The 23856-nt window shown below is 38.4% G+C and overlaps 1 protein-coding gene across 1 annotated transcript; it reads left to right on the top strand.

Moving 5' to 3' along the window:
• The first annotated feature begins 1607 nt into the window (after nucleotides 1-1607).
• Nucleotides 1608-22199, top strand: PLK4 (polo like kinase 4). Its single transcript, XM_008267947.5, has 16 exons — nucleotides 1608-1884; nucleotides 2528-2623; nucleotides 3331-3426; nucleotides 3504-3618; nucleotides 7396-8416; nucleotides 9411-9511; nucleotides 12140-12510; nucleotides 13337-13441; nucleotides 14148-14250; nucleotides 15129-15278; nucleotides 16776-16909; nucleotides 17014-17105; nucleotides 17249-17393; nucleotides 18486-18626; nucleotides 19714-19820; nucleotides 21570-22199. The coding sequence occupies exons 1-16, from the start codon at nucleotides 1855-1857 to the stop codon at nucleotides 21670-21672; spliced, it is 2910 nt and encodes a 969-aa protein (XP_008266169.3). The 5' UTR covers nucleotides 1608-1854; the 3' UTR covers nucleotides 21673-22199.
• Nucleotides 22200-23856: the final 1657 nt, after the last annotated feature.

Genomic DNA, 23856 nt, shown 5'->3' with positions numbered 1-23856 from the left:
TAGAAAAATTGTTATCGGAATATGGGATACAGATTATTGTGTCAATATTAAATATCTTTCTTTTGATAAACAGACCTTGGTCCTCGTTCTTAAGAAATTCGTACTTTAGAAATAAGGGATAGAGCCAGCGCTGTGGTAGAGCAGGTTAAGCCTCTGCCTGCAATGCCTGCATCCTGTATCAGAGCACTGGTTCAAGTTCTGGTTGCTGCTATTCCCACCCAGCTCCCTTCCAATGAGCCTGACAAGCAACAGACGGTGGCCCCGCCACTCATGGGGGAGACCTGGAGGGAGTTCCTGGCTTCCTGCTTCAGCCTGGACATTTGGGGAGTGAACCAGCAGAAGGAAGATCTCTTTTTGTTGCTTTGTCTCTTTCTCTGTCACTCTGCCTTTCAAGTAAACAAATCTTTAAAAAGGGGGAGGGCAAAGCATAGCATATGCAACCTGTTCCAGAATGAGTCATGAAACTAGAAAATGGGCTTGTATATGTGCTAGTACATACTGTATACATGTATATCACATACAGAGGACACTAAAACGTGACTAAGGGATAATTCAGGGTTTTATAACTTTTCTGTAAGCTTGAAATTAAGTTTTTTAAATGATGGCGAATTGTAGGAACCAATGAAAAGCCAACAGCAAAAGCAAGTCTGGTAGATGGGGAACAGAACCTCACTGGGAACTACTCAAGCATTATGACATCCAGCCTTTAAGGGAAGACTGCCAGGCTTGAAGGGAGAAAGTAGACTTTTAAGAGATTTTTGTTTTTACAGCTTCCGGGTAGATACCCTGTAGTAAACTTGGTATGAGAAGAGAGCTTTTTTTTTTTTTTTAAGCTTTTTTTTCTTTTAATTTTATTTATTTACTTACTTATTTATTTTTTATTTGACAGGCAGAGTTAAGACAGTGAGAGAGAGAGAGAGAGAGAGAGAAGTCTTCCTTCCGTTGGTTCACTCCCCAAATGGCCGCTACGGCCGACCGGCGCGAGAAAAGAGCTTTTGATTTGATTTAGAACTAGTTTGTGTACTAGTGCTCCGTTAATATGCATCCTTCCTAGCCAGCACAGTCTCTTACCTGCAAAAAGTGGATCATCTCAACCTTACAGAGGTCTCTACCTATCCTAAGCCTGTGTGGTTAACTGCAGGTTATTATTCAAATGATATTATAATACTTAGCATACTGTTTATCAAAACAGAATAAAGTTTCTTAAGTACTGGACACATTAATTGCAGTTATAAAAAATTACAAAAAAACGCCTATGGTATGCGCATGTGCAACGTTAACACTTATGTCCAGTCTAAACGTTTTTGACACTCTAAGTATTAACACCGTTCGCAGAACTGGAAGTCGATTTTCAGACCGTGAAGTAAATAGCCGACCATTTATAAACGTCCAGTCTTTAAGGCTTGCTCTTTCACGCGGCTTCCAAACGCCGGGGAGCGGACGCCCGGGATCCCCACAACGGGCCCGGGATCCCCACAACGGGCCCGGGGTCTCCACAACGCTCCCGGCGGCCGGCCCTCAGGCTTGGAAGCCTCCGCGGACCACGGAGGGGCGGCTGCTGCGCATGCGCGCCCCGGCGCAGCCTCTCCGGAGCGACCCGTCTCATTACGTCACGGCCAACCTCGCCCGGACGGCGAGCGGCGGGAGTTTTTCAAAATGGAAGCACAGAGACACCGCCCAGGCCTCGGAAGGTGTCAGGGAGACCTTTCGGTGGCTCTACCGTCGTCGCCGGGAACGGCGGCCTAGAGAGAAGAGCCTGATGGGCGCCAAGACCGGCTGGCTGCTTGGAGCGCTGCCTCGAAGGGACTACGCGAAGGGAGCTAATCCGGGGAGTAGCAGCCGGGGCCTGGAAATATGGCGACCTGCATCGGGGAGAAGATCGAGGTGAAAAGACTCGGCGGTCTACGGGGAGGGTGGGAGTCGGAGGCGCAGGACTCGAGGCCAGTGTGGGGAAGGGAACGAGCGGGGCTAACGGCTGCGGGGCGGGCGCCGGGACCCTTGAGGAAGGTGCCAACCGCCGAGGGCCGGCTGTTTGGGGGCGGGGCGACCCGCCCCTCCGAGGCCGTGGGTGGGAGGGCGGCGGACAGGTGAGTAGCTCGCCGCCCGGACTATTCCCCAGGCCCCGCGACTTCCTGTGATAGCTCCCGCCAGACCTGCCGCGCTGGAGCGGGGGCAAAGCTGCCTCCCCCTTCCCCAAGGGGATGGCGGTTACGTCTGGCGGGCGCTGCGGCGGGATTCTGTCCAGGCTCTCGGCTCCCAGGGGTTGGCTGGAGGTGGGAGGAGGACGCTAAGGCTGCACCGAGGTGGAGGAAGCAGATTAGGTTGTTGCATGCAGAGCCCAGCCTGGAAGCCCAGGGAGCCCAGCAAGGTGTCAACATGCTTCCCACCCCAGACACCTGCTCTATCAAGGTGCTTGAATTTTGTCAGATTCCTTCACGATCCATTTTATCTTTTCCCAGCCCTTTCCCATATCTCTCCCCTCTCTTGTGTAAGACATCGCATATAATCTTTAATTTTAACTTTTAAGGATTTTAAGGTTGGAAATCTGCTCGGCAAAGGATCATTTGCTGGTGTCTATAGAGCTGAATCCATTCATACTGGTTTGGAAGTTGCAATCAAAATGGTAAGAATATCAGCTTTTCTCTTGTACTTTGCAAGTAGCCAGGGAGGTGTACGGTTTCATGTGTCAGAAACTCCTTACTTTTCTTTGTGAAGAATACATTGTATAAGACAATAGGAATGCCAGGCCCAGCAGTTGAGCTTAAAGACCTTTTGAGACAGCCTTGACCTTAACTTAAATAAGTATTTTATTTCCGTTAATGTTCAGTAGAGCTGGTATATGTTGTAAATATTAATACTTGGGAGTATTGAGTAGAGATCAGATAATTCTTTATAATAAGAATTTTCTTAGGTATAGTTGTACATTACACTGTAATGACCCAAAGTACTGTTCTTGATAGTTGGAAGTCAGTTTAATAGGACTGACATGAAAGTGAATTAAGAATCATTTAAGCCAGTTGGAAGATAGAAGAGAAATTGTGTTTTAAAGCGTGGCTAAATTTGAATTGTTTTTCTTATAGATAGGCTAGCTTAAGGAATTTAAATTGAGAGAGAGTATTGGAATACATTGGGAAAACTTCTATTGAGTGTCTAGTCTGCCAGGCACTGTGTTAGATATGCAGTGAAAAGAAACAGTAAGTTTGACTTCAAAATTAGAGATAAAGGACTTCAGACTTCTTAAATATAAAATATACTTTATTTTCAAAGTCGACTTTAGCAATTTCACATTTTTAAATTTTATCATCTAAACCTCTCGTCTGTCATTTTCAGATAGATAAGAAGGCCATGTACAAAGCTGGAATGGTACAGAGAGTGCAAAATGAGGTGAAAATACATTGCCAATTGAAACATCCTTCGATTTTGGAGGTAAGATACAAATTTGATAGAAGTAGCCAAAGACACTGAATTGCCTTATATTATAATTATTCTCTCTCACATTTCAGCTTTATAATTATTTTGAAGATAACAACTATGTATACCTGGTATTAGAAATGTGTCATAATGGAGAAATGAACAGGTATCTAAAAAACAGAATGAAACCCTTCTCAGAAAATGAAGGTAGGCTGGTACTTCTTTTGATTTATTCATTTATTTACTTTTGGTAGATTAGAATTTGCTTTTTAAAGGATATATTGATTTTATAATATTTGGCAAAACTTTACATTGTTATTTTCAGTGTAGAAAAAGAGATCCCCCCTCAAAAAAAAAGCTCTTAATTAAAACAATTCAGTCATTAAAGAAATGAGAGTTATCCTCCTGCTAACCCCAAAACTGTATTTTAAATTAAATCATTGGTGGCACTTTAGTGTCATTCTTCACACCTAGAAAGCTCTTTAGAATGCTGTTGATAATTATAAGGTAGTTTCTAAATCAAGCACAAACAGCTATTGAATTTGCTTATTATATAAAATGTGAAAAGTAAGTAGATGAAATTTTTTTAAAAAGATTTATTTTGGGCCGGCGCTGCGGCACACTAGGCTAATCCTCCGCCTAGTGGCGCCGGCACACCGGATTCTAGTCCCGGTCAGGGCGCCGGATTCTGTCCTAGTTACCCCTCTTCCAGGCCAGCTCTCTGCTGTGGCCAGGGAGTGCAGTGGAGGATGGCCCAAGTGCTTGGGCCCTGCGCCCCATGGGAGACCAGGATAAGTACCTGGCTCCTGCCATCGGATCAGCGCGGTGCGCCGGCCGCAGCGTGCCGGCCGCGGCAGCCATTGGAGGGTGAACCAACGGCAAAAGGAAGACCTTTCTCTCTGTCTCTCTCTCTCACTGTCCACTCTGACCAAAAAAAAAAAAAAAAAAAAAAAGATTTATTTTATTTATTTGAAAGAGTTACAGAGAGAGGTCTTCCATCCACTGGTTCACTCCCCAGATGGCCGCAGCAGCCGGAGCTGCGCCAATCCGAAGGCAGGAGCCAGGAGCCTGCTCTGGGTCTCCCACATGGGTGCAGGGGCCCAAGCAGTTGAGCCATCTTCCACTGCTTTCCCAGGCCATAGCAGAGAGCTGGATTGGAAGAAGAGCAGCTGGGACCAAAACCATTGCCCATATAGGATGCCAGCACTTCAGCCCAGGGCTTCAACCCACTGCACCACAGCGCCAGTCCCAAGTAGATGAAGTATTATAATTAGCCCCCTTGAACTTATTAACTCCTAGCTTCCTAAACTATTGACTCACGATCAAATTACTTTCTCTGTAGTGTTATGAATCCCCTGATTTGCCAGTTTGTTTTTTTTCAAGAGGTTCTATGTCTGAAAGAAAGATGGGACTCCATCTGCTGGTTCACGGAGGAAGTGCCTGCAGAGCCTGGGCTAGGCCCAGGTCCAGAACCAGGGGCCTGGAGCTTGAACCGTTTGTATGGCAGGAACCCAACTATGGGAGCCATCACCTGCTGCCTCCTAGGATCTGCACTGGCAGGAAGCTGGAACTGGGAGCTGGAGCCAAGAATCAAACCCAGGCACTCTGTTACAGGACACTGGAGGCTGGCGTTTTAACCCGTGATGTAATCACTAGGCCAAACACCCACCCCCAGAGTATATTGAAGTATATTGTAGACATCTAGACATCTTTTTATCTGTAAATATTTTAATATATATATTTACAACATAGGGAGCTTTTAAAAAGCACAACAAAGATGTTGTCAAGTTTAATTCCTTGCTAAAAAAATTCATGGTCAGTTTCAAACTTTGCCAAATTTCTCACAATTTTTTATAGTTCAAATCAGTTTCAAATAAGGTCTATATAGTGTCAGACAAATGCTTGTTTTCATATTATCTTGCCTTGTTAACTGAGATTGAAGATAAGCAAAGAAAGATGCTTGTTGGGGCCAGCGTATGGCACAGCATGTTAAGCCACAGAGTGCAGGAGCAAGTCCCCGCTGCTCCACTTCAAGTCCACTCCTTGCTAATGCGTCTGGGAAAGCAGTAGAAGACGGTCCAAGTACTTGGGCCCCTGCCACCCATGTAGGAGACCTGAATGGAGTTCCTGGCTTGGGCCTAGCTATTGTAGCTGTCTGGGGAATAAACCAGCAGAATGGAAGATCTCTCTCTCTCTCTCCCCAACTCACTCTGCCTGTCAAGTAAATAATATTTAGAGAAAAAAAATAGGTGGTCAATGGTTGTTGATAGACAGTTTTTACATTTGAATCTATATAACCTATTTTGGGAAACAATTTGGTCATAGATATATAGTTTTTTTTTTTTTTTTTTTTAATTTTTTGACAGGCAGAGTGGACAGTGAGAGAGAGAGACAGAGAGAAAGGTCTTCCTTTTGCTGTTGGTTCACCCTCCAATGGCCACTGCTGCTGGCGCGCTGTGGCCAGCGCACCACGCTGATCCGATGGCAGGAGCCAGGTACTTATCCTGGTCTCCCATGGGGTGCAGGGCCCAAGCACTTGGGCCATCCTCCACTGCACTCCCTGGCCACAGCAGAGAGCTGGCCTGGAAGAGGGGCAACCGGGACAGAATCCGGCGCCCCGACCGGGACTAGAACCCGGTGTGCCGGCGCCGCAAGGCGGAGGATTAGCCTAGTGTGCCGCGGCGCCGGCCCATAGATATATAGTTAAATGTTCATATTCTTTGACTCAAATTCTGTTGTTGGAAGTTTAAGGAAATAATACAAATAGGAAAACTCATGTACATATTGATGATTATTTTTCATAGTACTGTATAATAAAACAGAACCTGCAAAAGCTATAAAAGAAATGAATCAATAATTTGAACTAAAATGAAGCAGTTTTATTTCACAAAAGATACTGTTACCAGTTACAAGACAAAGATAGAAAAAAACAGTTTGCAAAATGTATGACTAGAAAATTAATGTTAACTAATGTAAAGCATGGCTAAAGAGAAAAGGGTAATCCAACAGAAAAAATGGACAGGGGATATAAGCGGACTGTTCACAGAAGAGAAAGTTTAGTTGGCCAGTAAACATGAAAAATTCTCAGACTCCATAGTAATCATGAGAATGCTCCAATATAATAAGGTACCGTTTTACTTACTGATTTGAGACTAGGTTAACAAAAAACTACATGAAAATATAGTCTTTTCAGGAGTAATTTGGCAAACTGGAAATGCCAAATTGTTTTTGGAACAGTGATTCTCCACCTTGAATTTTCTGTAAATGCATGTACATAAGAAAACAAGTGTGTAAGAATGATTAATGCCATATCTTTTATAATCCTAAAATATTTTAGAAATGACCCAAATATTCATCAAAAGCAATTGAATAAAATAAAAATGTATGGTACTGACTTAAAATAACTCCAAGAAAAATTGTGAAGTGGGAAAAAATACAAAAACTGTATATATTTGGTACCATTCTTACATTGAAAAACATTATAATGTGTTTATAGAATTTATGTAAATATGCAGAAAAAAGTATTAAAGAATATATAATAACTTGACAGTTATACTTCTGGGGAGAGTTTGGGGAGCACAAAAGGAATTTTAGGGTTTTTTTAAAATTAGAATATATTTACAGATGATACAATTTGTATAATTATAATTATACAATTGTAAATAGATACTTTTAATCCATAAGAACTTCTGGTTACTCCTAGGTTACTAGGTACCCTAGTCAGCACCAATTGCAGTAAAATTAAGCTTTTCTTAGCTGCGTTTAGGAGAGGACAAACATTAAAAGAAGTGACTGTTTTTCTTGAAAAGAAAGAGATAATATTGTGAAAGCACCACAGTGATATTTTTGTCAGTAAATCCAAGCGGCAAGCAAGCATTGTAACTTCATACTCTGGCAAATACACTTTGGTTTTTTAGTGTTATTCTGAACATTGAATCGTCCAGATTTTCTAAATTCTAAGTTATCCTTTTTGCATCCTAACAGCTCGACACTTCATGTACCAGATCATCACAGGACTGTTGTATCTTCATTCTCATGGTATATTACACCGGGACCTCACACTTTCTAACCTCTTACTTACACGTAATATGAACATCAAGATTGCCGACTTTGGACTAGCAACACAATTGAAAATGCCTCATGAAAAGCACTATACTTTATGTGGAACTCCTAATTACATTTCACCAGAAATTGCAACTCGAAGTGCACATGGACTTGAATCTGATGTTTGGTCCTTGGGTTGTATGTTTTATACATTACTTATTGGGAGACCACCTTTTGACACTGACACAGTTAAGAACACCTTAAATAAAGTAGTATTGGCAGATTATGAAATGCCAGCTTTTTTGTCACGAGAAGCCAAGGACCTTATTCACCAATTGCTTCGTAGAAATCCAGCGGATCGCTTAAGTCTGTCTTCCGTAATGGACCATCCTTTTATGTCTAGAAGTTCTCCAACAAAAAATAAAGATTTAGGAACTGTGGAAGACTCCATTGATAGTGGACACGCTACGATTTCTACTGCAGTTACAGCTTCTTCCAGTACCAGTATGAATGGTAGCTTATTTGACAGAAGAAGACTTTTGATTGGTCAGCCACTCCCAAATAAAATGACTGTATTTCCAAAGAATAAAAATGCAAGTGATTTTTCTTCTGCAGGCGATGGAAGCAGTTTTTATACTCAGTGGGGAAATCAAGAAACTGGTGTTAGTAGAAGGGGTAGAGTAATCCAAGACGCAGAAGAAAGGCCGCATTCTCGATACCTTCGCAGAGCCCATTCCTCTGACAGATCTGAGACTTACAACACTCAGTCTCAAGCAAAGACGTGTACAATGGAACGGTGTCATTCAGAAGAAATGCTCTTGAAGTCGAAAAGATCAGAAATAGATGAAAGTGAAGAGAGATACTCACCCACACACAGCAATGTCAATATTTTTCACTTCTTTAAAGAAAAGACTTCCAATAATTCTGGATCTTTTGAAAGACCTGATGTCGATCAAGCACTGTAAGAATAATTTATTAAAAACATTTCGTTTTTTGGTAAACCAGTAAACACTGTGCTAATTTAATTAAAGTTTCATCTATCCTAAAGGGTTTCTCAGGACAATGAAAGATACTTTCTTAAAACACTCAGGTGGTCCTGAGGTACTTCTCAATTGTCCATTTAAAAAAAGAAAAAAGATTTATTTATTTATTTATTTGTTCAAAGGAAAGGGTGACAGAGGGAGAGAGAGATATCTTCAATCAGCTGGTGCACTCCCCAAATGGCAGCAGTGGTCAGGAGTGGGTCAGGCCAAACCCAGAAGCTGGGAAATTCATGTGGGTGGCTGAGGCCTAAGTTCTTGGGCTGTGATCTGCTGCTTTACCAGGTGCATTAAGAGAAAGCTAAATCAGAAGCGGAGCAGGCAGGACTTGAATCAGCACTCTAATATGGGACACCAGCATTGCAGGTGGCAGGTTAGCCCACTGTTCCTCACCAGCCCCAGATCTTCATTTCTTGATAGGAGGAGAATTAGAATAGCTTTGAATTATGCTTTAAATTTTCCTTTAAAAATGAGTATATTTATAAATGGGTTTATAGCATGTGTTTAATACTTGGGAACTTTTAGTTTCCCTTTTTATTTTATACAGAGTAGGAGTCCAGTGCAAAGTATCCTGTATTAAATATGTCTGTAATAGTGAATATACACTTTGAATGACAGAAGGTGAGCCTTAGTGATGAGTAATAATAGTATTGGCTACTTCTAACATGAAAACTAATTGTTTAGTAGTTGCAGCATTTTTTATTCTTCTGATTTTTAGAGCAGTAGCCATCTGGAAACATCACAATGGGCATTTTGACATGGAAGTTTAGCTTTTTAGAGACAATTCAAATACTGTTTCTACAATTTAAAATTTTCAGGTATCCAAATAAAGATATCCTCCTTTTCTAATATTTTTGATTAAAAGTGTATGTGATGATTTTTGATTAGTTTATGGTGTTGTTTTCTTTTGTTTAGCTCCAATCGCCTTTGTCCAGGAAAAACTCCGTTTCCATTTTCAGATCAGACACCTCAGGCTGAAATGGTGCAACAGTGGTTTGGGAATCTGCAAATAAATGGTGGGTTTCAATGGGGTATTTAATAAGAAATTAATAACTTGCATTCTTACCAAGCATTGCAGTTTTCTATTTGGATTTTGTTAAGAAAATAAAGCACTTTCAATAAATTTAAATAAGAGTATATTAAAATAATAGCAATAGCAAGTATTAATTCATTTTGAATGTTTACAGTAAGTCAGCCAATTGTCCTTAATGCTGAAATAGATAGATGATTAACTTATTAAGTTCTCATTGAAAAAAATGTATGAGGAAGATACGGTTACCCCTTTCTAACAGATGAGGCATATGTGGCACAGTTTAATTTCCCCTAACCTAACAAAGGAGTAGAGGAGCCAGGGCTCCAGCCCACACTGGTTCAGAGGCTCTATTAACCCCTCTGCTTTGAAACTTTATAGTAAGCACCTACTGTTAGTGCCCATAAGATAACCGAAATGTGGTTGATCTTATTTAACTAGAAGCTGATAAGAACATTTGTCTTCCAGTGACTCCTTACACTGAAATACACAGCTACTAAAACCTAAATATTTTCAAAGCAGCTATCATCCATTTCATTATGTATACAGTTTGAAATTTAAACATTCCTCATTAATGAACAAACAGATTAACAGGTTAGTAGGGAAATCAGGATGAAATAGAATGATAAAGACATACGGAGAGGAGGAGACCGTCCTCATTAATGAACATAACAGATTAACAGAAGGTAAGTTGGGAAATAATGATGGAATAAAGAGAATGAAAAAGACATATGGAGAGGAGGAGGTCTGTCTTTTACTAAGTATTGTATTACCTTGCAAAGAGTGGATAATATGGCTGTAACTTAAGCAGAGAGTTGTTATGTCATCCAAGAGTCTATTAATATTTTTAGAAAAATATTTTCAGGAGCTCCAAGGAGAATTAATGTTTTCATATATGCTTGTTAGAATAATTCATGTTTGGTTTTTTGCTTGTTTGTTAAAGATTTATTCATTTATTTGAAAGGAACAGGTATAGAGAGCTAAGTTTGGTCTTTAAACTGTAAAACTGCCAGGTACTTAATCTTGTACTTCTGTTTTATATACATATACTTTGTATTTGCCTGAAATGTGTAGATAAGTTTGTTTATAAAAATTTAATAGTGTTGGCTGCAATTTAAAATTCATGTTATTTGATACAGAATATTTTCTACCATGTGGAAGTGAGGAAGAAATGCACTGAAAGGTCAATTAAGAAAAAATTTGTCACATAGATTTTGAGTTTAATATGAAAAATTGCCTCAAAAATTATGTAATGTAATCATAAGATCTTTAAAAATATTCTCATGTGAATTCTAACTTATGTAAAATATAAAATGGTAAATAAAGCTCAATAGGAGTAAATGTAGATACAAATATTTATGTAATAGTATAAAGATTAATAATATACAAGGTATTCATTTGGTGTCTTTACTTTTACTTGCATATCACCCAAATAAAGATGGTGTAAATAGTTCTTGGCTTAAAAGTAAATTTACATATCTGCCTTTGTTAGTACATTGGGTTTACTTTAGAAATAGTAGGTGGCCCTAGGGACTAGTTTTTGCCTTGAATGAATAATTAATTTCAAGTTAATATCTTTTCTGTCTTAATCTTGTGAATACTAAAGATATTCTTTCAAAGTCTGGCTTAAAATGTCCTTTTTTTTTTTAAGATTTTTTTTTATTATTTATTTGAAAGTCACACAGAAGGAGAGGCAGAGAGAGAGGTCTTTGATCTGCTGGTTCACTCTGCAGTTGGCCCCAGTGGTCAGAGCTGCGCCGATCTGAAGCCAGGAGCTTCTTCTGGGTCTCCCTTGTGGGTGCAGGGGCCCAAGGATGAGGGCCATCCTCTACTGCTTTCCCAGGGCACAGCAGAGAGCTGGATCAGAAGTGGAGTAGCTGGGACTCCAACTGGCGTCCATATGGGATGCCGGCACTGCAGGCGGTGGCTTTACCCAATACACCATAGCACCGGCCCCCTTAAAGGACACTTCCGATCCAGGTCTCTGCCATGCCCTGGGAAAGCAGTAGAGGATGGCCCACATTGTTAGGCCCCTGCACCCTCATGGGAGACCCAAAAGAAGCTCCTGGCTCCTGGCTTTGGATCGGCACAGCTCTGACCATTGCAGCCAATTGGGGAGTGAACTAGCAGATGGAAGACCTCTCTCTCTCTGCCTCTCCCTCTCTCTCTGTAAATCTGACTTTCAAATAAATAAATCTTAAAGTCCTTTAAATAGTTGCTATATTATTTTGTCATATCTTAAACTGTCTAATTATTAGAAAATTTATAAACACTACTTTCAGTGATCGTTTCTATAATTCACTGCTAGAAATGTTATGTGCTTTTTCTTCTTACTGTATTTTTAAAGTAAATTTTATTTTATATGTATAATATTACAACATGTTGTAATATATTGCTACTATAGAGGAACAAATTAACATTTCATCTTCTCACATAGTCCTCCCCACACTAAGTGCAGCCATAAACCTACTACTGATTTACCAAAATCCTGAATACAATGTGAACATTATTTTGCTAGATTTCTTTTGTTCAAAAAATGCCATTATAATCACCATAACATTGTAGTCTTGGTCTTTTTAGTTATTTGCTAAATTGTTCTTTCTATTATAAATAGGTCATTTAAGAGAAACCACTGAGCCCAACAGCATCAGTCCAAACAGAGATTTCCAGGGGCACCCAGATTTGCAGAAAGACACATCAAGAAATTCTTGGACTGATACACAAGCCAAAAAGAACTTTGATGCTCCTGATAATGCACATTGTTTTAAACAGCTGAATACTATGAAATACATCACTGGACTTCACAGCAAGCCTGAAATAATTCAACAAGAATCTGGTTTTGGCTTAGATCCTGTTTCTGAACAAAGCAAAACTAGGAGTATGGAGTCAAAACTGGGTTATCTGAAGCAAACACTACGAAGCATAACATCTCCTTTGATTGCTCATAGGTTAAAACCCATCAGACAGAAAACCAAAAAGGCTGTGGTATGTCCATTAGTTTTCTAATTTACTGTATGATACTTTGCTTGTGAATATAGTTCTTGCGAACACGATTATTTTTAGTTCCCTTTAATGTCTTTACTTTGTGGTATATACATCATGAAGTATTATTTAAAGATTGGGTGTTTATGGGGGGAAAAATAGCTCTACCATAACAGTAAATTAATACTGATTAGTTTTCAACTTTATTGGTTTAAGTAAAATGGATTTGATTGAAAAACATTTAAAAATAATACTGGCTATATATTTTAAGCATTATTTTATTCACAATTTCAGTACTTATCCCTGGGCTTTCGTTTTTATTGTTTTTACATTTGTCCCAAATCAGAAAGGTAAAATAGGAAGCATAACTCATTTTTTCCCTTTTAGTATTTGAAACTATTTAAAGCAAAGGAGTAACCACATGTAGGTTTAGAGTTTCAAAATTGTCAAATAAGAATTGGGAATGGTGATTTGTTTTTAATTGGATCTTCATGCTGTGTTTTCATTGCTTCCCATTTTACCCAGTTTTGCCTTTGTTTGGCTTGCTTTTGTCTTACCAAAACCCTTATTCTCCACCCTCCCTTCTGCTTGCTGTTCTCTCACTGGTTATCCTTTCACACTTCATTAGACATTCTGACCTTGGCGCCTTATGGCTCACAGGTGTGCTCAAACAGACCTCTGGTCTAGTCTGTTGCAGTGAAGCAGCTATTTGACTTTCATTTTAGGAGCTGTTTCTACCATGGTTAAGTACTATTCTTTTCACTATGATATATGTCATAAATATTCTAGTAAACAAGAGAATTGATACTGATTTTCATTTTTTCCTTAGGTGAGCATACTTGATTCTGAGGAAGTGTGTGTGGAGCTTCTAAAGGAACATACATCTCAAGAATATGTGAAAGAAGTTCTCCAAATATCTAGTGATGGAAATACGGTAATATGAAGTTACCTTATTATCTTACAACTTCAAATCATCACTTAAGCATTTAGTATCCTGATTCATTCTCCAAGGAAGCCTTTTTTTTTTTTTTTTAAAGATTTATTTATTTATTTGGAAGTTAGAGTTACACAGAGAAGGAAAGGCATAGAGAGAGAGGTCTTCCATCCGCTGATTCACTCCCCAGTTGGCTGCAACATCTGGAGCTGCACCAATCCATAGCCAGGAGCCAGGAGCTTCCTCCGGGTCTCCCACGTGGGTGCAAAATCCCAAGGACTTTAGCTATCCTTGGACTGCTTTCCCAGGCCATAGCAGAGAGCTGATTGGAAGTACAGCAGCCGGGATTCAAACCGGCGCCCATATGGGATGTCAGTACCGCAAGTGGTGGCCTTACCTGCTATGCCACTGTACTGGCCCCAAGAGAAGTCTTTAAATTTTTTAAATACCAATTTTCTTAATATATGTGTCTCTGGAATTCAGAAACTGAAATAATATACTAAACATATTTAAATAAATTAATGCGGCTTAAAAAATAATTATAGCTAGTAATAAAATCTAACTTTGGCTTAAGTTTAAAAAACAAAAATACTTTTAGAGAAGAATGTTTTTATATAAAATATTTAATATTGCATTTGAACTTTTTTCATACTCTCAAGTAACTTAATGCTATGTAATTAGAATTCTTACTTTTTTTTTCTGGCAGATTACTGTTTATTATCCAAATGATGGAAGAGGTTTTCCTCTTGCTGACAGACCACCTTCACCTACTGACAACATCAGTAGATACAGCTTTGACAATTTACCAGGTATGTAAATTTACCAGAAAGTAAGTTTAGATAATAGATGCGTATATTCATAAACCGAATAGATATGATGGCTTGTACCTATCTTGTCTTTATGCAGGCTACAGTGGATCATAATTATGTACTTAGTATCTGGTGAAATTTAATGTACCTTATTCATTCAGTGTTTATTCGTATTCTTACAATGTAGCTTTAGGCTTTTAAGAAAAATCTAACTCTGGAATATTAGTCATATCACACTAATTTGTGTACTTGCATTGGTTTGGCTAGAATCATACGAAAACTTGTAACATGACATATCTAGTTTTTGACCTTTGAAATTATTGCAGTGCTGCATAAATGACCGCTTCTTGTTGTGGTTAGCCAAATTGGATTCCCAGTTCAGTTCTGGATATCCTGGATTGGGGAAATAAGCATTGAATATTAAGACCCCATTGCAATGACTTTTAGAAACAAACAAGGGGCAAGTGTTTCACCTAACAATGAAGACACCCATGTCCCCTAGCAGAGTGCCTGGTTCACCCGTGTGGACCCTGGGAGGCTGCAGGTGATTACTCGGGTGGTTTTGTCCCTGCCACCCACATGGGAGACCTCTACTGAGTTCCCAGCTTCTGGCAGCCCCAAACTTCCTGAGCATTTGGGTAGTGAACTAGAAGAGGGAGTACTCTGTGTCTGCCCCCCCGCCCCTGCCTCCACTCCATCCCCCCACACCCCCCTGCTCCCTGAGCCTCTCATTTTATCTTTGTCTGTCTTTTGAATAAATAAAATTTTCAAAACACACAAGAAAACCTATTAGAAATAAAAATTAATAAAAATATATATGTCAAGCTAACACTTTCTTCCATATAATAATATATAATTTTTACATTTTTTCCCCTTAGAAAAGTATTGGCGAAAATATCAGTATGCTTCCAGATTTGTACAGCTTGTAAGATCTAAATCTCCCAAAATCACTTATTTTACAAAATATGCTAAATGTGTTTTAATGGAGAACTCTCCTGGTGCTGATTTTGAGGTTTGGTTTTATGATGGTAAGTACTGATTAGAAGTGGCAAATTTTTCCTTTAGTTTATAATTTAATCATAGTGTGTGGGGCTGTTGTTTGTTCATTTCTTTTTCTGCCCCCCTCTTAATGTGGAAAGTTTTAATATATACAAGGCTACTTCATAAAGTTAATGAGAATTAAATGATTAATTTTTGAAGTCCATTTATAGTTTTTTTGTTTGTTTGTTTTTTGTTTTGTTTTTTTTTTTTTTGACAGGCAGAGTGGACAGTGAGAGAGAGAGAGAAAGGTCTTCCTTTTGCCATTGGTTCACCCTCCAATGGCCGCCGCGGCCGGTGCGCTGCAGCTGGCGCACCGCGCTGATCTGATGGCAGGAGCCAGGTACTTATCCTGGTCTCCCATGGGGTGCAGGGCCCAAGCACCTGGGCCATCCTCCACTGCACTCCCTGGCCACAGCAGAGAGCTGGCCTGGAAGAGGGGCTACAGGACAGATTCCGGCGCCCTGACCGGGACTAGAGCCCGGTGTGCCAGTGCCGCAAGGCAGAGGATTAGCCTAGTGAGCCACGGGGCCGGCCCATTTATAGTTTTTTCACAGTATGTATCTTCCATGACCTTTTTGGAAACTCTTCATTTGTGCATCCATGTCTTTATCCATACATATAAGTTACAAGTTAAATCATGTTAACCAAAATATATGTATGTATGATACCTTCTTATAAATAATTCACCCTACAATAGAAGTCTTCAAAAAGTCTGTAAACTGTGTATCGTAAAAAAGCTGTGCATGGATTTCAGAAGTTGTTTGCACCAAAAGCTTTTTTTTAATTCTGTCTTCCACAAACTTTTTGGAGTGCCCTCTCTGTATAGTAGTCCTCTTTCCCTACTTAGCTGCCATTTAACTATGCCCAGATTGATGTTTAAAAATCACATGAAATAAACAGTATCTTATTTCTTACTAAATAATCAAATGGGCATATACTAAGTTATGAGAATTATAAATTAGACAAAAAGTTTAGGGTTGAACCAGAGACTCTGATTTTCTAAATCTGTTCTGCATAGATAATATACTTTTTGTTCTGTAAAGCTTCCTCTAAGGGAGACACAGCACATATCTCTTACCATACACATAGAGGAGTACATTAAGACGTTCATGGAAAATCTGATTAAAGGATAAGTTTATTTTGGTGCAAAAGATTTTTTAAATCCATACATAGTTTTTCATAATGTGCCTTTTCCATGAACTCTTTTGAAGACTCCTCATATAATTATAACTATGTTACTTTTACTGAAGCTGATTTTTTTTTAATGTCACAAAAATATCAGATATAAACCAGACATAAACTGAAAAGGAAAATAGATTGCCTGTATTTATTGACTTACTTTGAGAGTCATTTTGTTAATGGTTAATAAATGAATATAAATGATACCTTGATCTAGGAACTATTAGGTACTGAAGTGATAATGTGTAGAAGTTTGGGAATAGGTAAAGAAATGATAAGAGAATAATTTTCTGCTTGTTTTTTAGGAACCAAAATACACAAAACAGAAGATTTTATTCAGGTGATTGAAAAAACTGGGTACTCTTACAGTTTAAAAGGTGACAGTGATGTTAACAGTTTCAAAGAGGAAATAAGAAAGTATATGGACCATGCTAATGAGGTACATACTTAATTTTTTCATTCTAACTAGTTTTTTCATACCGATTAGTAATGATAGCATGGTCTAGGTGAACTTTTGACAGAAAACATTTTCTTTTGCAACAGGGCCATCGTATTTGTTTAGCACTGGAATCTGTAATTTCAGAAGAGGAAAAGAAAAGTAGGAGTGCCCCCTTCTTCCCAATAATTGTAGGAAGGTAAGTATTTCGGAACCCTAAGCATTAGCTAGGATGTGTAAGATACTTTTTTTTTATTTAATGTTTACATTTTAAACATTCTTTAGTTTCTTGTAAATTGAAAGCTTTAAGGGAATATATTTGGACAATTCTTTCTCCTTCAGAAAACCTGGTATTACTACTTCACCTTCAGCCTTATCACCTCCTCCTTCAGTGGATCCAGAGTACCCAGTGAGAGAGGCACCATCTTTGAACAGACTGATCATGAGTGGTGCTGTTTCTCCAGCACAGACCCCAGTAGTTAATCCTGTAAGTAGACGTCCCTTCTGTACTTCAAACCCTTCAGTGATTACCTCATGCCTTTCACATAAAATTAGAATTCCTTACTGTGACTTTCTCTTATCACCCACCTGCTTTTCCGGCCTCACCTTGAGCCACTTTATCACATACTGACTGTGCTTGAGCCTAATGGGCTTTCTGTTGGTTCTTTTGAACAAGTCAAAGGGCTTTTTCATATGTTCTTCTCCGAACTGCTTAATTAATTAATTAATTTTTTATTTTTCTTTGTTTCATTTACTTGCGGGACAGAGTTATAGACAAAGAGAGGGAAAGACAGAGAGAGAGGTCTTCTGTGTACTTGTCACTCCCCAAATGGCTACAACAGCCAGGGCTGGGCTGATCTGAAGCCAGGAATCGAGTTTTTGTGTTTTTTTGTAAATTTATTCTATATTTACTCAGTGAAACAGCATGCCAGTGAAGACTACTTAGTGATGTAGGAAAACGCAGCATTAGAGAAATGGACTGTTAGTATGCTCACACACAGTGTGATTGCACCTATGACAGCCTGTGCCTCGGGTGAAAAGATGAAGGAAATCTGCCAAAATGACAACAGCAGTTGTGTGATATTTTTCTTTTCTGCATCTTTCTAATTGTCAATAATTAGCTGTATTTTGATTTTAAAATCTTTGTTTAAGCAGTTATTTCAGGGCTGGTGTGGTGATGCAGTGGGAAAAGCTGCTGCATCCCACACCGCAGTGCCGATTGGAGTCCCTGGCTCCTCCACTGCCAGGCCAGCTCTGCCAGTGGCCTGACAGGCAGCTGATGGCACAAGTACTTAGGTTCCCGCCATCCACATGGGAGACTAAAATGGAGTTCCTGGCTCCTGGCTTCAGCCTGGCCCAACTCCAGCTGTTTTGGCCATCTGGGATGTGAACCGGCAGCTGGAAGTTCTCTCCCTCTCTCTCTTTTCTTTTCTCTGTCATTTTGCCTTTCAAGTAAATATATAAAATCTTTTTTAAAAATTAAGCTAATAAAAATCTAGTAATTTTCTGCTTTTGTTGAAGTTGGCTTATTGAAAAAATGCTGAGAAATAACATCTTACTGTCCTTTAACTGTTTGTAGATAGTTACAAATGAGGGACTTGGCCATACAACTACAGCTTCTGGAACAAACATCTCTTCTAGCAATCTAAAAGATGGTCTTCCTAAATCAGCACAACTTTTGAAGTCTGTTTTTGTGAAAGATGTTGGCTGGGCTACACAGGTGAGAAGTTTATAAAAAAGTGAATTTTTTCAATATGAATTTTTTTTTACACTGATTAGACAATGACCAAATACACACATACATAATTTTACTGGTTTCTCCTTATAAGGACGCTTTTTATAAATTGTTCACATTTGTTACATCATTTAGAATTTTAGCATTTTTTATTTGTTTACAATGGAATACTAGGTGTTGTTGATACAAGATTGCCTGCTGGGTCTGAGTGAACTGTTTTTTGCATTTGTTCTTAAAAACCATGATAACAGGATTTGGAAAATGAGTTTCAAAATTATAGGATTGTGTGTAGATGTGGACTGGTATGTGGATATTTTCAAAAAGCTTGAAGCTTGGAGACTCGGGTGTAACATACGTACTTTTAATTATCAGTGAAATAAAATGCAGCCTCATACTTTAGGAGAAGAAGTACACTTCCTTTGTGGCGTCCTTGCCCTGCGGCACCAGGTTTTTCACATACATTGTCTAGCTTATCCCCAGTATAACTTTTCCTTTTATAGATAGTGCAGTTATGGTTCATAGCAGTAGATGGACTTGCACAGTCATAAACTTCTTGAACTTTGGCAGATTCTGGATGTATACCTAGTTCTGTTTGCTTCTAGTATCCACATTTATTTCTCTGTACTGTATGCCTCCTCCCTCTTTGGAATGGCACACTTGTGTCAGTAACTAAAGGAAGAAGTTTCAAAGTCTGAAATGTAATATTCTCAGGCCAGGGAGAAATTCTTACAGCCTAAGAATAATTCTTGTGGCTTTTGTTAGTTCCTAAGTCCTTTCTTGCTAAGAAATTTTATATGTAAAAAAACCCAAAAAGCTATTCAAATATCCTAATGGAAATTAGTAGGAAACAAAATTCATTTAGAATAATCTGCATATTATAATGTCCTAGCTCTTAGAGAGGGAATAATCTGGAAAAGACATTTTCGATGCTACTACCACCATAACTCTAATTTCATAATGATGGAGATTTTTTTTCCTACTACTATTATGTGGAAAACTTGTTAAATATGCATAGCTTTTAAGAACCTCAAGTCCTCTACTGTATGGTAATTTCATATGCTTATTTTCCTAGTTAACTAGTGGAGCTGTGTGGGTTCAGTTCAATGATGGATCGCAGCTGGTTGTGCAGGCAGGCGTTTCTTCTATCAGTTATACATCACCAAATGGTCAAACAACTAGGTAAGACTGGAAATGCTGGTTGAAATTTAGCCCTCTGCTATGATTTTACCTTCCCTATATGTTGAACTAAGTGATTTAATAAATTTAATGTTTTCATTTTGGCAACAATCATATTCTTTAAAGCTGCTGTTATTCTTAACAACAGCTTTAATAATACCCATTTTTGTCTATAATACCCATTTTTGTCATTTTCTAAAGCAGTTGGAATGAATAATCTTAAGTGGTTAGAGTTCTTTTAACATTATTTCAGAATTTAAATAGATTGACCCTTTTAGATTTTGATTTTTAAGTTCAAAGCAATACATCTAAAATTACAGGAACAGACAAGAAGTCTTTCTTTTAGAGATTACCTGATTTATTTCCCACAAATGAAAGGCAAGATCCCTAATGTAAAGGGATTAATGTTGGAAAGACTTTTTTGAGTGTAAGCTATTGGCCTCATTGTATCTGCAGAATCTATATCCAAGGATTCAACTAATTGCAATTGAAAATATTTGAAAAAAGAATTGTGTCTGTACTGAACAGTGCTTTTTTTCATGTCATTATTCTTTTTTTTTTTTTTTTTTTTTTTGACAGGCAGAGTGGACAGTGAGAGAGAGAGACAGAGAGAAAGGTCTTCCTTTTGCCGTTGGTTCACCCTCCAATGGCCGCCGCGGCCGGCGCGCTGCGGCCGGCGCACCGCACCGATCCGATGGCAGGAGCCAGGAGCCAGGTGCTTTTCCTGGTCTCCCATGGGGTGCAGGGCCCAAGCACCTGGGCCATCCTCCACTGCACTCCCGGGCCACAGCAGAGGGCTGGCCTGGAAGAGGGGCAACCGGGACAGAAGCCGGCGCCGCTAGGCGGAGGATTAGCCTAGTGAGCCGCGGCGCCGGCCCATGTCATTATTCTTTAAACAATACAGTTACAACTATTTTCATGATATTTACATTATAGTAGGTATTATAATCTAGAAATGACTTAAGGTATATAGGAGGATAAGCATAAGTTATATGCAAATACTATGCATTTTGAAGAGAGACTTGAGCATCCACAGTTTTTATATCCTTGGGGTGTCCTGAAACCAATCCTGCAGATTTCTACAGATGGCTATATATTCATTTATATGAAAATTTGGGGTAGGCACCATGCTAAAAATAAGGAATTTGGCCATGACTTGCTTTAAAGAGGTGTGGTTCTAAAGATGCCAGTATAAGCATGCTACTTCATGAGCAGTGGAAATATTATGGGTCTTTAAAAAGTTCGTGGAAGATGTGTATTCTCAAAAAATTATGCATGGGTCATTTCTGCACCAAAATAAATGTCTCTTTATTCATTTTCTGTGAACTTTTGGAATTTCCTTATACTTGGGAGAAATAGTTTGTGAATAGCTGCCAAGTGCTTTTTTGTTAAATGTATATTTCTGCAGTACCATCACTTAAAGAACTACTTTTACAGAGAGAGGCTTTATTAAAAGCAGTTTCACATTCTTTATAAAGTGTCTATCATTGATTTTAGAATTAGGAATTCAGATTTTCAGCTTATTTTAGTACTGATTAAACCACTTTAAGTTTCTTTATCTAATTTTCTTTATGTTTAAATGATTAGAAATTGGTCTACTTTTAAAGGAATCATGTTTAAGAAAGAACTTTGTATAATTTTTCTACAGTGTCTTATTGAAGATTTACTGAAAAGTGTAAGGTACTTTTGGTATTCTAATAAGAAATAAGAAATTAAGTTATGTTTTTTTCTTTTTTCTTTTGTTTCACTTAGGTATGGAGAAAATGAAAAGTTACCAGAATACATCAGACAGAAATTACAGTGTCTGTCTTCCATCCTTTTGATGTTTTCTAATGCAACTCCCGGTTTCCAATGATTAAAACTCCTCTCAGATATATACATATGTTTAATAAATAACTTTTTTGTTGGCTTTCAAATAAAGTTACTTTTTATTTAATATAACTTCTTCAGAAAGCCTTTCTGTAAAAGATCATTTAATCTACCATAAAGGTTGTATTCTGAGAGAACAGAGTAGAATGAAATTTGAGTCACTTATCAAATATTGTGCCCATAGAATAAAATAGGACACCAAACTTTGCTCTTAGAACATACTCTCAAATTTTGTGTTCATATATTTGTATTGAATAATTTTTTAAAAAGAAAAATATGCACAGTGTGTGGTGTATTTGTGCTATCATTGTTTCCTCTACTTCTCAGACATGTTGAGAATCATGGACAAACATGCTGGAGTTTTTGAATTTTTGAACTTGTAAATAATGTGTATTTTTGTTATAAGTAAATATGTAAACGTGTATATTTGTTTTATATTTATTTTTGTAGCACCAGTGTCTGATGAAACATTTCTGCAAATGCATTTTATAAAAAATAAATATGGCAATGCTACTTTATCTTTTGATTTATTTAATTAAATACTTGTTTTAAAGTGAGTTACTAGACAACCTATTTTTACATTTTCTTGCCTGTTTTAGGGAAAGACAGATTTTTTTTTTCAGTTGATGCAACTCAGTAATTTTTATTGCAACTGGAAGACAATACATCACAGAAATTTTATGGTATACCTGGGGAAAACTGTTATTTACAATAAACAATGAAATAGTTTGGGGAAAGATTTTAAAAAAAACTAATTTTGTAAATGTTAAATGTACTGCTTCTCCACTCTTATATCTGGAAATCTATGCATATTTTAGACAAACATTTCAACACATTGTAAGTTAATGATGGAATTAACATGAAGAAAAATATTTGATAAAAAACCATTCCTAATGAAAAGAATAGAATGAAACTACTTAAATATGATAAAGACTGTTCAACCTAATGTTTTCTGCTGGTTTTTATAATCAGGGAAGTATTGAAGCTATTTCTATCCAGCTGACAGTGTCACAGTTGTTCAACATTGTTTTGGAGGATTTGGTCGCAGGGGTGGGGAACGTCTGTGAAACATAAGGCCTGCAAAATCATTTGGTGTGGCCCTGCCACACAAGTCCGCAGGAGGACTTGAAATTCAGTAAGTCTATAGCAGGCTAATTTTTTTAAGTTGATAATTTTGTATGCCCACAAATGATGTTACAAATATCCAAAAGAAGAAACCCACATGTGGCCAACAAAGAGGAAATGTGCTCAGTTTCATTAAAATTGGGGAAATGGGAAACTAAAACAAGATAATCATTTCCTTTTAATCAAAACAATTAGTAGAAGTAAATCTCTTTGGAACATGTTATAGAGATGGGCCTGCCAGAATTCTTCCCTGCCTCCTTTTCACATACAGCCAGTGCATTTCCAGAAAGGATGCATGGCCCACACCTGGGTTGGTGGGGGATTCCATCCACTTTCTCTCTGGTCAGTTCAGGGATTGGTGTGTAAGTTAAACCTGGATACTTCTAGTTTTTCTGGTACATCTGCTCTGGAATTGTGGCGAGCCTTGGGCTGCCAGTGCCCCTCTTCCCACAAAATGGAAGCATCTGAAAATAAAGTCAAGCAGAGGCATACAGAATCCATAGAAAAAGTATCTTGATGACACTATTTGATCTCCTAGCTCCAACTATGCCTAAAGTTAGAATTCCTAATTCTGACTTGGATTTGAAGGTGTCCTGATACTTAGAGCCTACTTGGCCTTGTACTGTTCCCTTTTTAACCTCAAGTAATTTGGCCCTTCTCACCATATTCCAGCCATCTTGGACCTATTTTAAATCCTGCAAAAGCTTCAAGATTGTCCCATGTCTAGGGCTTTACATGTACCCAGCCTTCTGCTTGCACTTGTCCCACTCTTCACCAATCCAAATCATTGTCTTCCTTCAGATCATAGTTAATCATTACTTGAAGAAACATTTCTGGACTTTCCTGTTTGGTCAGTTTCCTGTTAGTTATTTTCACTCTCACAGCTCCCTATACTTCTCTTTCATGGCCCTGCCCTCAGCCACAATCATCTGTGTCATCACGTGACTCACTCAAGCCTGACTTCCCTACTGGCATGAGGGCACAGGCTCTGCATTTTGTTTACTGTTGTTTCCTCAACAGTTACATGGTAATTGACACATCACTT

Source organism: Oryctolagus cuniculus, chromosome 8 (assembly GCF_051225735.1).
Source record: "Oryctolagus cuniculus isolate XC-2025 breed Fujian yellow rabbit chromosome 8, ASM5122573v1, whole genome shotgun sequence".
Taxonomy (NCBI): Eukaryota; Metazoa; Chordata; class Mammalia; order Lagomorpha; family Leporidae; genus Oryctolagus; species Oryctolagus cuniculus.
This window is presented reverse-complemented; position numbering and strand designations above follow the sequence as displayed.

Coding starts and splice junctions, on each gene's coding strand:
- PLK4 (XM_008267947.5), top strand. CDS start 1,855: ATGGCGACCTGCATCGGGGAGAAGATCGAG. Junction 3,427..3,503: donor AACATCCTTCGATTTTGGAG/GTAAGATACAAA, acceptor CTCACATTTCAG/CTTTATAATTATTTTGAAGA. Junction 17,106..17,248: donor TTCCCAATAATTGTAGGAAG/GTAAGTATTTCG, acceptor TTTCTCCTTCAG/AAAACCTGGTATTACTACTT.